Source organism: Lepidochelys olivacea (assembly GCF_965140295.1).
Source record: "Lepidochelys olivacea isolate rLepOli2 genome assembly, chromosome: 7".
NCBI lineage: Eukaryota > Metazoa > Chordata > Testudines > Cheloniidae > Lepidochelys > Lepidochelys olivacea.
The window spans coordinates 36,753,318-36,768,909 of NC_140417.1; the positions used below are offsets into that span (position 1 = coordinate 36,753,318).

Sequence of the window (15,592 nt, forward strand, 5' to 3'; positions counted from 1 at the left end):
GGTAGATAGACAGCCAGAAAAATATTCTAATAAATCAGTATTTCCCCCCACAGTCAGCTAGCTGGGAAAGGCTCATATAATCTGCTCTTTGAACCATTAGCAAGTTTGACAAGCTTGCTAGGTTCTAAGGGTTGCAAAGCATGATATGATTTACCACTGGGAACTCAACAGTCCTTTGAGGGAGTCTCCCCCTCTTGTACATGCACATGCCTGACAGAACTCTGTGGAATCTTCAGGTCTCTGTTAGGTCAAGTTCAGGAAAGTTTCCCTATTGTCACCAGCAATTAAGCACGTGCCTATGTGCTTTCCTGGACTGCGGCCTGAGTCACTGAAGTATGTAGTGTAGATTAGAAAAGAGAAAAATAGAGAGACCATTTTTAAGGGACGCATTTAAAGTTCGATAATATCCTCATCTTATAGCCACTTGAGTCTAATTAGTAGATAGCATTAGTGTGACAGAAAAGCAGCTTAGAAGTACGTGGGCTACATCCTCAGCTTATGTAGTTCTGTTGACTTCAATACAACTGATGCCAGTTTACACTAGCTATGAATCTAGCCCATATTTTTTAAAATCTTCCCCAGTTCTCTCCTATTTACACCTGTGCACCCCCAATGAAATCAATGCAATCCAGTTTTCTAATTGCTTTGGTTATAATGATCTCATCCTGGTGACGGATGAAGATTACACATCCATGCTTATTTTTTTAGATCTGTCATCTGCCTTCAATACCGCTTTTAATGAGATTGTGATGACATGCCTGTAATCTCTAGCACAGGTAGATGGGATAGAAGAGTCCTGCTCCTTTGTTTCTGAGAGATCCTTGAGGGAAGCATCCTCCTTGGAATTTGACCACATGTGTTGCTGCAAGGGGAATAGACTTTAGGAACTTTAAGAAACATACAGTTACTGATACTTCTTATATTAATGCAGGATACAGCTGCTCACTGGTTAAATGGAGCTTCATCCAGACAGATATCACACCACTGCTCACACCCACATCTGCATAGGCTTCCCATTAGTTTTGGGGTTTGATTTTAATTTAGCATACACTAAATAGTTTGGTACCTGGCTTACTGACAGACTGCCTCTATCCTCATAGAGCACTACCACAATGGTAGACAGTGGAGGCACCCTAATTAACAACTCCCTAGTTTAACATTTGAATTGGCTGGTGGCAGGGCATATTTTGAGAGAGGACCTTGACTCTGAAATTTGTCCCCCAGGAGGTTTGGCAGATATGCAGGGAAAACCAAGGCCCACTTCATTAGTTGAGGGGACGGGTTGAAGGGATTTGGGTTGCAGAATGTGGGAGGTTATATTTTGGGAGCTATACAGCAAAGGTATACCTGTTGTGATTTCTATCCTTGGTTTTGTATATTAAGTAAGCACAAGTGCCTTCAGGACAGAGATTCCTTTAAACAATTGAGGAAATAAATATGAATGTACAGAGGACAGAACATAGCCCATTATGTCTTCTGGAAAAGCAGAGTTATAAAAACAGACATGACACTGTTAAAAACTAGAGCATTTTACGTGTTGCTTTTTTCTCCGTGGTTAGGAATGGGTTGGAAAACACATGGGTATTTCTCATCGTGTGGTTGAGAAATGAGACATCCTGGAATGCCATTAATGCTAATGGAAGTTATTCACAGAAAGTTCATATGTTTTTGCATGTACTGAGGCATAATGAGCCAAAATGGTCCCTACTGTGTCCACTGAAGTTGCCTGGAGTTATAACAGGCAAGAATTTGGCTGTTATGTTCGTAAATTGGAGCCCTCTAATGTAGTAATTATTTTCCTTACAAAATGTTCTTATTATGGCTCCAACTCTGTGATTCTCAATAGTACTAGAAAGCATTACTCATACGAGTATTCCCACTGACTTCATCGGGACTATTTGTAAGAGTGCAGGCTAGTGACATAAATTAGGCAAAATACCTGGAGATTTGTTAAAAATGAAAACCGAAATATGGAAGGATGATTTTTGTGCCCAAACCACAATATTGGGAGGCAGGAGACATGGGTTCTGTTCCCAGCTCTGCTACATCACTTCTTTGTGGCATCAAATAAGTGTGTGTGTGTGAGAGAGAGAGAGTGCACGATCTTTTTGTCATTGAGTTAGAGAATTAAGCCGCCTGATCTTCACCTGTACAATGGGGATAGTGATACCTGGCCCACTTTGAGGCTGAATCCTTTAATGTGGGCAAATTCTTAGAGATCCCCATCAGCAAGATACTACTGAAGTGAAAACTTTTATCACTAGTTGTGAGTGGCACATCGCAGTGCAGTGAAATAATCTGGGACTTTCAGTCTTCTTAATAATTCACTCAGTGGAATATCGCAGTATCAAAACTCACTATAAGTGAGTTCCATTTCTTCTACAGTACATTTTACGCAATTTAATAGAAATTCCTATCTGCATTGAAGAGATTGTGTGACAATATTATTCACTGAGCAATATCCTGTACAATGTTCTAGACAGTTAATATCTTAGGCCGCTGTTCCTTTCTTCTGCATTAAACTGATTGTATACTACACTGCTCCCAGATTTAAGGAGTATTGCATATCAAACATTTTGTAGAGGCTGTCAGCTATTTTCCCCAAGCTACTACCATTTTGGAGATAGCATAACTTTGTATCTTATTTATTGTTTCAAATATGTTGCACTTGCTGGACAAGAAATGATATCTTTAAAGATCTTTATTTTTAAGCAGGATTAAGATGTCAGTTTGTTGCAGCTAAGATGAATTAATCTTGATCCTTATTATGATTTTTAGCTGCTAGCTGAAGAACACTGGTTTTCTTTTGGCATTGAAAATCTTTCTATCCTTCCATAGAGTGTCTCACCATGATATGTAGCTTAATCAAAGGATTATGTAGCCTGTACCAACCTTAAGGTGTATAGTGCTGTAGACATTCACTTAAAGCAGTCAAAGTCCTGCATTCATCTGTTCTGAAAGAAAGAAGTGTTTTCCTATAGGAATTTGATGTCACTCAATGGAGTTGATGCTGTAAGACAGGAAATCACCTGTAGGACTGTGTATTGCAGCTCAGTGTGGCTGTCTCTCCATCCCAATGCATGGATTCTCGTTGAGTGGCTAATGTGAGTAAGACAACATTGTGGAAACACAGTGAGAAGCCCAAACATCCCCTCACACCCGCCATAGATCACCAAAGAAATACTCTTCATAGTACGTCACATAGTATAAGAAGTTTGTAACACAGCACAGGGTTAGTACTTGGCTATTAGATTTGCCCTTGCCATTATCTTATGCTGATCAGTCCCTACAAGTCTCTCCCCTCTCGACACTATGGACTATGAAAGCTTAAAGGAAAACTATCATGTAATAAGACACATTAAAATCATTATATCTACGGTAATCGCAAAGAAGATTGAATTACACAAATGTCTCCTAAATAGAATAAAAAGGAAGTGTTATCTGAACAGTTTGATGATACAGCTTTGTGATTTCCAGTGCTTTCTAAGGGAGGAAGCTAGTTTTTCTTGGCCCTACTTTGTGTGGTCAAACAGGGTCATGTTGAAAAGGAATCTTTAAGAAGGCAGTCCCCACTGAGGGAGAGACAAGCTTATTTAAGGGAGAAGTTCATCTTCGCAAAATCATAAACATTCTGCAGTGGTTGGCATGGGTACTGGTGGAATGGCTGTGAAGTTATGGTCCCACCTCCAGTCCAGAACATACTGGAAAATTCCCTACTCTGTGAGGAAAGGGGGGCCAGGGGCAGGTAGCACATGACTGGAAGATTCCCCTCGGTTAGTGGAATCCAAAGTTACTGCCTTACGGCATCTTTAAATCCCCATTACACTTTCAGAATATTGCAGACGGGACCTATGAGGGGTTGAGGTTCCAGCCATATATATATAGAAGCTGTGGATCATGTACTAAACTGCCTATCTCACTTGCTGCAGCAGGGTTTTGATAGGGCAAGAAAAGTCAGAAATCTGTGTTATGGAGTCTGTGGCAGCTGATTCTCTATCTCATCCCTTCCTGCAGTGCTTGCTGTTCATCCACACCCACACATGCCCTGTCTGCCATCCCTGGCACAAGCCAATCAGGCTTGTTCCTGCAGGCAGAAGTGTGAGGGGGACAATGGTGGGATCAGGCTTTGTTCCTTCCTCCTATGGTCCTGTTGGTCATTTCAGGGGATTCAGGGAGCTGATTGGCTCCTTGGCACTGTGTAGGAAGTCTCCCAGGTGTAGGAAGCCTAAATTGGCACCCAGACTTCCTGCCCCTCTTCCATCCCATGGACAGATGTGCTGGATCTCTTGGATCATCTGTGTGGTCAGTTGCCTTTCTTGAGGTCTGGAAGGGCTTTTCTCACACACCAAAACTGGCAAACAGCTTTGTGGGTTTTTTTACTTGGCATCCAGGATGTCTGGCCTGGCTGGGGGATACAGGGCTGTTGTCACAACTTGTAGTGGGTTGCCAGAGCCAGAGCAGAGCAGATTCATATGCAACAGTTGTGGGCCTGAACCTCAGCCTGGGGAGTTATTAAGCCATTGGTCCTGGCCACTGGTTTGGAATAAAGGGAGTGACAGCCTCTGTCCGTTGCAGCTTGGGGTCCCCCATCTTAATACCATACCTCATACGAGTCTGAGACATGTGTCCTGAGCCAATTTCCTTAGCTGGTGAGTAAGGGGAAATGACCTCCTCCTCCCTTTTGGTTCTATCAGTGGTTATTGTGGTCATGCTGAAATGCACAGTTAAGCTCTTCTGTCATCTGTGGTTTGGAGTGCCATTACCCCCAAATTAATTTGTTAATGAACACTTTCGTAAGGTTGCAGCCTCTGCGTTTAACCCATATTGCTGTGTCTGTGTCTTTTCGTGTTCATCTCCAGGTCAATAGTGGTGTTCGGTGAATCCCTTTCATACCACTGAAGATAAATTAGAGTTTCTAATCCCCAATAAATATGGCTTTCAATATCTATGACCAAATGTTTTATCAAAATCTAATGTATATATTTAGACTAGGGTTTCTCAAACTTCATTGAACCGCAATCCCCTTCTGACAAAAAAAATTGTTGTTTGTGTTTAAACTCTGGAGGGACGGCACTGTCTCTTCTGGGTTTATATAGGACAGAGCACAAATAGGGATCAGTTTTTATCTGGTCCTTTGGGTCCAAGCTTAATATAAATGAATAGTTATAAAAAAAAGAAGCCATTGTTTGATTTAAAAATAAATTTCTTTGTAATGTTGCTAGAATACAAGACTTGTGGGAGAGATTGTATTTATAGTCTGAAAACACAAACAACGATCTAAGTCAGCGGTTCTCAAACTGTGGGCTGGGACCACAAAGTGGGTCGTGATCCCATTTTAGTGGGGTGACCAGGGCGGCGTTAGACTTGCTGGGGGCTAGGGCTGAAGCCAAAGTTCGAGCCCCGTGCCCTAGGGCTGAAGCCAAAGTCCGAGGGCTTCAGCCCGGGGCAGCGGGGCTCAGGTTACAGTCTGCTTAGGGCTGAAGCCCTCAATCTTTGCCATCCCACCCCCACCCCTTCCCGGGGTCATGAAGTAATTTTTTTTTTTGTCAGAAGGGGATTGCGGTTCAATGAAGTTTGAGAAACCCTAGTCTAAGTATATACTTTAGATTTTGATAAAACATTTGGTAATAGATATTGAAAGTCATATTTATTGGGAATTAGAAACTCTAATAGATACATGCCCAGACAGGTTTATCATACAACACTTACATTTAAATACGTAATTGAAGAATGTGGGGGTTGGTTGTAGGTGTTGGTGTCTGTTGCCATGCCCAACACTTGAAGTAGCTATTTGTGTCCCCACTGAATCTTTGGAACTATATGGCATAGTAGATAAAGATGGTGACTGATTGTCTTGTTTAAATGTTAAAAGACAAATTGACTGATGCAGTTACATCTAGTTTGATAGCTGTCAGGAATATTATTTCCTCCTAGGTAGTACTTTGCAGTGGAAGCCTAATATCCCTTTTTTCTTTCTGCTGGTGAATGGAGAAAGACAGTGAGTTCATAGCAAAGTTATAGTTAAGTCTTAGCTGAATTCGTGTTTTCATAAGACTCTTTCGGGTTCAGAATAGACTGTGTAACCACTTGCTACACCTATTCTTCAAGCTCCATGTGAACACATTAGATCAGAAAAAATCTGATTGGACACAGGCCTTTGTGCCAGCCTTGATGTTACAAGGCATACATGATCCACTTTGCAAAAAACCTGCACAAACAGGCATGTGTTCCAGACTAGTTGACAGTGACTAACCACTAAAGCCAGTGCAGACTTCCTCTGCTTCCTATCCAAAAGGCCCTTGCAAACTCTATGGAAACTGAAGATGGAAAAAGACCCTTGGGGCATCTAGTCCATTTCCCTGCCACTGCAAGGTGATCCTGCAGTACATATTCTACTGTCCAGTGCTGTTTTACCATCTCATATCCTGGTGCTTTCACTGTTTCCCTTGGGAGAGTATTCAATAGCTTAGTAAGAGCTCTGACTGTTCTGAAGTTTATTTCTTGTGTAGCTACTAAGTGGAAATTCTCTAGTATTCTTTGGACTAGCCTTCCCCCCTGTAATATCTTTTATCCTGATACCTTGGGGACAGTTAGGGTTGCCAGGTGTCTGGTTTTCAACCGGAACGCCTGATCGAAAAGGGACCTGGGGGCTCTGGTCAGCACCACTGACTGGGCCATTAAAAATCCAGTTGGCAGGGCTGGCACGTTCCCTACCCAGCTCCACGCGGCTCTTGGAAGCGGCAGCATGTCCCCCTCATTCCTAGGCACAGGCACAGCCAAAGAGGCTCCATGTGCTGCCACCTGACCTGACAGCCAGCTCCGCAGCTCCCATTGGCCATGAACTGTGGACAATGGGAACATCTGGGGTGGCACTTGCAGCTGGGGGCAGCGAGCGGAGCCATCTGGCCATCCTAGGTAGCCACTTCCAAGAGCCGCCTGAGGTAAGTTCTGCCCTGAGCCCACACTTGCTCCCACACCCCAACACCCTGCCCCAGCCCTGAGCCCCCTCCTGCACCCTGAACCCCTCATTTCTAGCCTCACTCCGGAGCCCTCACCCCCAGCCCAGATCCCATACCCCCTCCCACACTCCAACCCCCTGGCCCAGTCCAGAGCCCCCTTCCACACTTCAAACCCCTCAGCTCCACCCCTCAGGCCAGAGCCCCATCCTGCACCCCAAATTCCTCATCTCCACCGCACCCCAGAGCCTGCACCTCCAGCCGGAGCCTGCACCCCAACCCCCTGCCCCAGCCTGTTGAAAATGAGCGAATGATCGAGGGTGGGGGGAGAGTGAGCGACGGAGGGAGGGCGTGGGACCTCTGAGAAGGGGCGGGGCAGGGACGTGGACTCAGGGCCGGGGGCGGGGCAAGAGTGTTCGGTTTTCTGCAAATAGAAAGTTGGCAACGCTAGGGACAGTACATGATTGTGTTTTCGTTATCTGGGCTACATATGTATTGGGCCAATTCTTTTTGCTGCTTCCTCTTCAGTGCTTGCTTCTGGCCCACTGGATGGCTAATGTCTTTTGCCCTATTATCCTTCTGTTTCTGCTGCTCCTCAAGGGCAGAATAACCACTGGAATGGTTGAAAGACTCCCCTGAGACTTGCTCTCTCTTCCTATTGTTCCTCATAGTTGCCACAATGTAAAATTTTCTTTTTGCTCTTCAGTATCCCAACTGAGGACTCTGTCTGGTGTTTCCTTCTCTTTGTGCTGTCTTCCTTTTGGTTTCCTCTGTTTATTCAAATGCCTACAACTGCTGTTCAAGTCCATCTTGTCCTTCACTTATATACAGATTTGGTCCTACAGGCCTTCATCTAGAAAAAGGAATGTAGCACAGCTTCCACCACAAGGGGTTACTTTGATTCTGTATCCATTCTTTATCTCAGTAATGTTATTTCTTCAAAGAAGTTACTTCACATGTTTGGGACTTAACAGCGGTCAGATGTTCCAGCCTCTCTCACTCAGAGCCCTATCGAGAAGTTCCCCTGTTTGCTGTTGACAGAATTTGTGGAGTTACAGCCTGGTTTACCTATGTCAGCTCTGACCCTTTATTATCAACAATACGTATGGGCCTCTAGTTGCTTATCCAGCCCCACCAAACCTTGTCTAAACTAGGGGAGTTTTCTAAATATTTCCCACCACTACTAACACTAGTTCAGCTCTATTTGTGTTAGCAACATTGGCAGCTGTAGCACAGACAGGTTGCCGGCCACTGTTGCTGTCATAAGCACCACATTGATTAGATATACTCTGAGCAGAGTTAGATGACATGGTGGTTAAAACTCCAGTTAACAGTCTCCACAAGCACTTCCAACATTGTTACCACTGTGGAAATGAACTGGTGTTAGCAGCAGTGCAAAATTTCTAGAACATTTCACAAGTGTAGACCAAGCCTTTCAGCCAAATTGCTTCACAGCCCCAGAAACAGTTCTTGAATCTTTGAAAACACAATGCCATAGAAATCTTCAATAGAAAAGTGGAGTAGGGGAATGGAAACAATTCACCCCACATTAAAACCTTTCTCCTGAGTCTATGTTTCTAATTATTTGGAGAGTCTACCTTTCTCTGTGTCTGAATTTAGAAAGAAAACGTGCTATTTTTAGTGAATCTGTACTCCCGCTACTTGTGACTGGGTTCCGAGTCCCTAAGGTCACAACACGTTCAATGTCATTCTGCACAATCAAGGTTCTACTGGGGCCGCAGGCTAATCAGTGTGGCTTAGTGTCTCATTACCATCTCTTCACTATGCACAACATATTGTCCCTGCACAAAGACGCTGAGAGTCTGTTAAATATTTATTTATAGTAACAAGGGCCAAAACCAGTTAATACAGATTTTAAAATATTCAGCTGAAAGTAAGACAAAGTCATGGTCACAGAGCAGGCTGACACTTCCACATGAAGACTGTGTTAAGCAATAAACTAAATTACTAGTAAATTAAGTTTGCCCTTTTCAATTGTCAAACTAATAAAGAGCCACAAGGCAGACATATGTAAACCACCCCCTCAAAATTCATTACTATTCACAAATCTTGAACTGTGCTGAAAGCAAACAAATTACAGGGCGGAAAAAGCACTTAAAAGGCATTTTAAAGCTTTGTATGTATGTTATGTAGTTAAAGGCTATTTGGACAATATGGTTTTTCTTCTATTCTTGAAGAGCTCAATTTTGCATACACAGTGCTTATATACTTCCTGCTATCATTCCCTAATAAAGCCCAAGTTATTTCTGTAAAGATATTAATCTCAGCACCAAAACTGAGAAAGGACAATCAATTTACAGCCATACAATCTAGTTAACTCAATTTCAGCTTTACTTTCATAAGCCTTCATAGACCACAGGCTCATTGCTTGGCCATCAACATTTTATTTGGAGCAGTTTGGCTGTGTGTCAATTATTTGCATATAAGCAGGTAAGAATAAAATAAACATTTTCAAATATATATTTGCTCATGAAGGAGGAGTCATTATGATATTTGGGATAAATAAGTCTGTAAAAATTTGACTTCCTTTCTCTTTTTTCTGCCAACATCAAATTGTGTATTAGAATGGATTAAATGTAAGTGCTATGCATGTCTATAGCCCAGGTAAATAGTTAATGTAAAATGTCACTCTTAAAAACATACTCATTTAACTTTGATAAATGGCTATGGTTACCTCCATACTTGCAGCAGACTAAGCTTAAACTTTCCTGTATCTATCTTGTAGGGAAGACCTAGAATATTGCAAAGACTGAGGTAAAGCTATGTAGTTATCTAACGCAATTGACAAGTGTTTTAAAGAGTGATCATTCCAACAATAAATAATGGTAAAAATGTGACCAAATGTGAGAAAAGCCAGCAAATACATAATCAGGGATGCCTTCTGGGCAAAATTCTCCTCTCTCATCTGTCCAGGCAATCCACTCAGGAAAGCAGAGTATAAGAGTCAAGTTTAATGAGGCTCTCATAGAAGAATTTAGCCTGTCTCCTTATTGTATGCAGCTGTTCTATTTTTGCATGGTTGGGTATATTGGGGATGAACAGAACTACTCTCCCATCAGTGTGCACATGTAAACCACACAGACCCAGCTCTGCTCTTCCATTAATATGATCAATTAACTCGCATTGTGGTCCATTCTGTAGTTCCTTTCTGCTCAGAGCTCTCTTTGAAGTCAATGGGGCTTCCCCATGGAGCAGCTATAGAACGGTGACAATTAATGATAATGGGACTTACTCATGTGGGGAGACTTAATGTCAGCATTAAGTTTTCAAGTTGGTGGAAGGAAGTTAAGGTCAGGAATAAGTTCCACAACCAAGTATGTGATTTGACTGGTGAATTTGGATTATTTTCTATGGGAAGAAGTCAGGAGTTCTGAGAGGAGCATACATTTTGATTGTCTGCAGTTCATTTGTGTAATTTTTAAAGTTGACAGGGGTTTTGCCCAGTTCCAGCCTATACATATGTACATATCAGTGCCTTCTATTCCAAAGTTGCTCGGCTGATATCAAAGAGGCCTAGATGAGCTCTGATTTTCATTGCTGGCAATTCCAGTGCTAGGCTGAACAACAGAGGGCAGTGTTCTGAAATGCTCAGTAAAATAAAATATACTGACAGCTGTAGTACATAAAACAATAGTAGGAGCTGTGTGAAAGCTTCCTCTTCTTTTACCTCTAACACAGATGGAAAAAAGACCAAAATAGAGCTGGTTGGAATGTCTTCATCAAAAAGTATTTTCAGAGAAAACTGGCTTTTCATTGCAAATGAGTATATTCACAAAAATATATTTTGATAATATATTCCATGTGTTCATCTATTTATTCATTTACTTAGGAAAACCTGGAGACCAAAATGTTTTTGGTTAAAATATTTTATTTCTGTTCTTTTTTAAAATTTGGTATTTAAAAAAATCAGTTTTTGAAACCACTTTGATTTCCAAACACCAAAAAATTTGTTTTGGTTTCCATGTCAGTTTTTAGCCTAAAAAGCTATACATTTTCATGAGTGATTTTGACAAAAACAGGAAGAAAAGTCCACAAAAAGGTATTTTTTCATCCAGCGTTAGCCAGAAGATTTAAGTTTGTGTAAATGTACATTTGTATGAATTTCAAGTGTTTTTGCTGTATATTTCATATGCCCTCTTGCAATGTTTTTAAAACATTGAGACCTGACCACAAATATGCCTAGGAAAACAAAAGTGCCTAACTATGTTTAATGCAGTGTTGTTGTAACTGTGTTGGTCCCAGGATATTAGAAAGACAAGGTGGGTGAGGTAATATCTTTTATTAGACCCACTTCTGTTGGTGAGAGAGACAAGCTTTTGAGCTCACACAGAACTCTTCCAATAAAGATATTACCTCACCCACCTTGTCTCTCTAACTATGTTTAAAACATTTCTTCAGCATATACCATTGTAAACATGAGAATCACTGTCAATTATTTTTTCTAAATAGATTCATAATTATTTTTTTTAAAAGCTCGTGGTTATTGACATTATAAAAATGTGAATTAAAAACTAGTAATAATCCTGGCAAGAAAAACCTAATAATTTTAAACTTTTGATGACTTTTATGTTTTTAATACTTTGTCAAATCATTGTTTTAATATTTTGTACCTTTATTCTTTTGTTACTATCTCAGGAGCTCGTTGGAAACAAGAAGCAGCATCTCAACTGATCCACTAAGGTACTGTTAATTAATATATAGGTTAAATATAGAACACAAATAGCAAGCTCAGCATCTGTTCTATTTCAAAACACTAAGCGCACAGCATACAATCTTAATTTCTAATACAAAGCTGGGAAAGGAATGATTTGATTATTTACCAAACCTCACATGTAGTATCAGAGAACATAAAGGATAGTTTCCCCCTCCCTACAAACATGAGGTACTTGAAAGCTTCCAACATTAAACATTGTGCATTCTTACACACATTGTTTGTGTCCATGCATGCATGCACATGTGTCTGTGTGTGCACATATGAAAAAAACACACTAATGCCTGTAAAACCCCATCCTATGTTGAAGGGAGGTTTGGCCTTTTGTGCTGGTTATATACCACTTTTTAATGAGTGGTGCTGATGGTTGCATCTGGATTCCTGTGGTTTCCCCCTTGCTCAGCATTCCACGAAGACCACATCAGAAGGTGCTTTCATATAAATCTTTGCAGTACCTTCCATTTTACTTTGATCACTGTATTTAATCTGGAAACAATGTTGGCACCATTAATGTTCGATATTAAAGGGGCACTGGTGCTCCCTGGTCATACAGTTACATGCTAAAGGATGCATCAAAAAAAGAAGCACGCTTCGTTTGGTTAATCTGGGGCAGAATCACTTTCTCTTAAAAGAAAAAGCTGGTGATTGTTTTCAAGAAAGCCTGCCTTTTGGGTTGGTCTGCGAGAGGACATGTGTTTTGCTGTGCCTAACCTGATTTGAACCAGAAAGTAATTGAAAGCTGTCCATTCTGTTTGAAATAACTCAAACTAAAGGGCCCCATGGCTATTTAAGCTCCTGTTGTTTTCAAAGCATGTGAATTATTGTAAGTAAAGTGATCAAATGAGTCAGGGTTCCTAAAAAATACAGTAAAATCTTTCTAAAACATCACTGTCCCCTCACTCTCCTCATTGCTGGCATAAGAGCACTGGGTGATACTCAGCCCTAACTCCAGTGCCATTCAAATAATCATGGATTGGCTTGCACACAGTTTCCCAGTCTGTATCATCACTCAGATACAGTTTCTGGTTTTGCCTTTTCCCTATTGCTCTGCAACCTCATTTTATCTCAGGGCATCATGTGGCTGGTGTGTGATGTGGCATTCACTGGGAGCGAGTTACCAGAAACAATCATTGCAGCAGGCATTGTTCTGGATTAAGTAAATCTTTGTGCAAGGGGCAGGTTTAATGCAATAATTTGTGTCTTTTGGGATTACTTCCCCTGGGCAGATGACAACAAGGAGAATTTAGGGAGTAGTAAATGAAGGAAGAAAGGGAGAAAAAAATCTAACAGCTGAAAAAGGAATGAGGAATTCTTTATGAACAGTGTCAGTAACACTCTTAATAAAATATCTGTCCTTTAGTTTGGGGTCCATTTAGAAATGCACAGGGGAGACAAATAAATTGACATTTTTATATAATTGTTTTATAAAACTGTTTCCCCAAATCCTTTTTTAAAACTAGACCTCATGATTAATATTCAGTATGTCCATTATCTTTACCCAGTGGGAGTATGAAAGATAGTAAGTTCATATTACGTGAATCAAATAATAAGCACTGCTAACATATTATTCTTTTTGCATTGTTTTTCTTGACTTACACTCTCAATTCCCAGTGTTATTTTGTTGAACCTGCTAACAGAGAGATGCTGTCTGGTGTGCATTCCGTGATTTACGTCCTTGTATTTCCAGTCAATAGTCTTATAACAACTGGCACTATTATAGTATCTTTATCACCAGGTACTATAAAAAGGCAACAGTTATGATTGGAGATCTTAGGGCTTTTCCCTTTTCTGCTCGTCTCCCTTTACCCAAACTCTGTATAAAGCCACTCACTGAACTATTGTAAACAGATTTTCATGAGAATATTTGTCTTATTGTCTCAAAACTGTCAGTGATTCCAGGTATGCTTTGCAAAGAACATGTATGCAGATGGAGAGTTATACAAAACCTTACAAATTAAGACCAAGGCCAGGTTTCGATCTCACAAAACCAAACCAAGGTCACTAAGGTTTTGCAATCCTCCCCTCTCCTCTGCCTCCAAAACAAAATTTGGCAGCACATAGGGCATGGTGAATGATGGATATATCCACATCTTTCCAGTAAATGTACCCCTCCATTTCATGGTGTAAGTGAGGGGAAACAAATGGAGATAGTGCACTGTTTTCTTGTATTTTTTTTTTCAAAGCTAAGGCAAGGGCACATAATTTTTTCAAGATGACAATGTGTTTTTTTTTAATTGCTGCTTTTGAACTACTAGTAAATGCAGTTCCAGAGCTCCAAGTGAACAAAGCAATCAGGAAAAGATATGTTAGTTTCACATCTAATAGGAGTTTCTCTAAGGTAGCTATTTTATATAAGGGCTAAATGATACTGGAGAAATAACTTGCAAAATCTAGTGTATATTAATAAGGTCAGGGCCTGATTTAGGAGTGCTAATACAATAATCCATGAGGCTGATTCTTAAAGCTCTTTGGTCACAAAATGGGATGAAGCAAAAGAAAGATTTCTGTTATTGAACATGGTGTGGACAACATCTCATCAGTTTGCTCAAACAAATCTACCACTGGTAGACCATAAAATAAGGTACATGCAGTGGTGCAAGTGAGCCGGTATGGACAGGTGCGCTGTACCATTAAGACATTTAGTGCCGGTACACCATACCAGACACATTTTCAAGAATGAATTGTAGAAACCTGCGTGGATACAAATTTATACCTGCATATATCTGCGGATAGAAATTGATATCCGCTGAACCGCAGGGCTCTCCTGGGAACCGCAGCGGTGAAAGGAGCAGAATGTGGGGCTGCCGCTCCCAGAAGCCAGCACCCCGTGCTGGCAGCTTCTCTGGCACAGCTGTACTGCCCCCAGCCCCGCCCCAAACCCTGTCCTCCAGTGGGGCTGTACAGACCCCAGACAGGAGATGCAGCTGCGTTGAAGGGCTGGGGGCAGGGCTAGGCGTGATACAGCCACAACAGAGGAGCTGCCAGCGTGGGGCACTGGCTCCTGCGAGTGGCGGCCCCCCATGCTGCTCCTTCCACCGCTGCAGTTCCCGGGAGAGCCCTGCAGTTCGGGGGATACCGATTTCTATCTGGGATATCCGCATTCACGGGTATAAATTTGTATCCGTGCAGGGCTCTAGTCACGGAACATATTTTGTAAGGAGGGGCAGGGGGTCGGTACCATACTGGTAAGAGTTAAAATCTACTTGCACCACTTGGTACATGATTTCTTTTAACTCACTGAATTTCCCAACAGACACACAATATTCTTCCAGGGATGCTGTGCTGTCTGCATGTCCATGTGCTTTTCCTTCCTGGTGTCTTTTGTCCCACCACTAACATAACAGATCTGCCTTCCAAGAAGATGTGACTAGCTCTGCATGCCAGGCATCATGCATTTGTGAGAACATCTAGTACCATTTCCATTTTGTATGTATCTGGTATAGGACACCAGGGGGCAGGGGCTGAGCTCAGTTGCACCAGAATATAATAGATCCAGACTCTTCATTTGATTAGATTTTTTGTTTTAGTCTTATACAAATTCCATACCAAAGGGTGTCCTGTGACTACATTGGATTAATTCCTTTGACTACATTAGTCTAGATTTACATGACAGTACCTGAGATTAGATTTGGGTCCATAATAATTAAAATATCACTACTACCATTATAATTCTGCTCACGTTCATTATGAAGGGGCCTTCATGCAAGTTGTTATGCTGTCTCGCAGTAAGTATTATATTTTGCATAAGTTGTCCTCTGCTATATATTGCATCAGAACAACTGACCTATGCACCCAGACATTTTGAAGCGGGCCCTGCCGTCTTCCACCCAGTATCTGATGTGGTATGGTTTCCTAATAACTGAGTCTTAGCATTAGACCCTGAACTTATTGATCAGTTCAGACC

The 15,592-nt window shown here is 41.4% G+C and overlaps 1 protein-coding gene and 1 long non-coding RNA gene across 9 annotated transcripts in view; one reads left to right on the top strand and one right to left on the bottom strand.

Annotated features, from left to right (window-relative positions):
* Positions 1–15,592, top strand: part of IQSEC1 (IQ motif and Sec7 domain ArfGEF 1) — a 716,009-nt gene that overhangs the window by 443,213 nt on the left and 257,204 nt on the right. For all 7 annotated transcript variants that reach the window (XM_084635153.1, XM_084635152.1, XM_084635156.1 and 4 more), the window contains one exon: positions 11,613–11,657. In XM_084635153.1, coding sequence (XP_084491279.1) covers positions 11,613–11,657 — 45 coding nt within the window. The remainder of the gene's footprint in view (positions 1–11,612; positions 11,658–15,592) is intronic.
* Positions 1–15,592, bottom strand: part of LOC311524252 — a 55,169-nt gene that overhangs the window by 17,192 nt on the left and 22,385 nt on the right. The window lies entirely within an intron of this gene.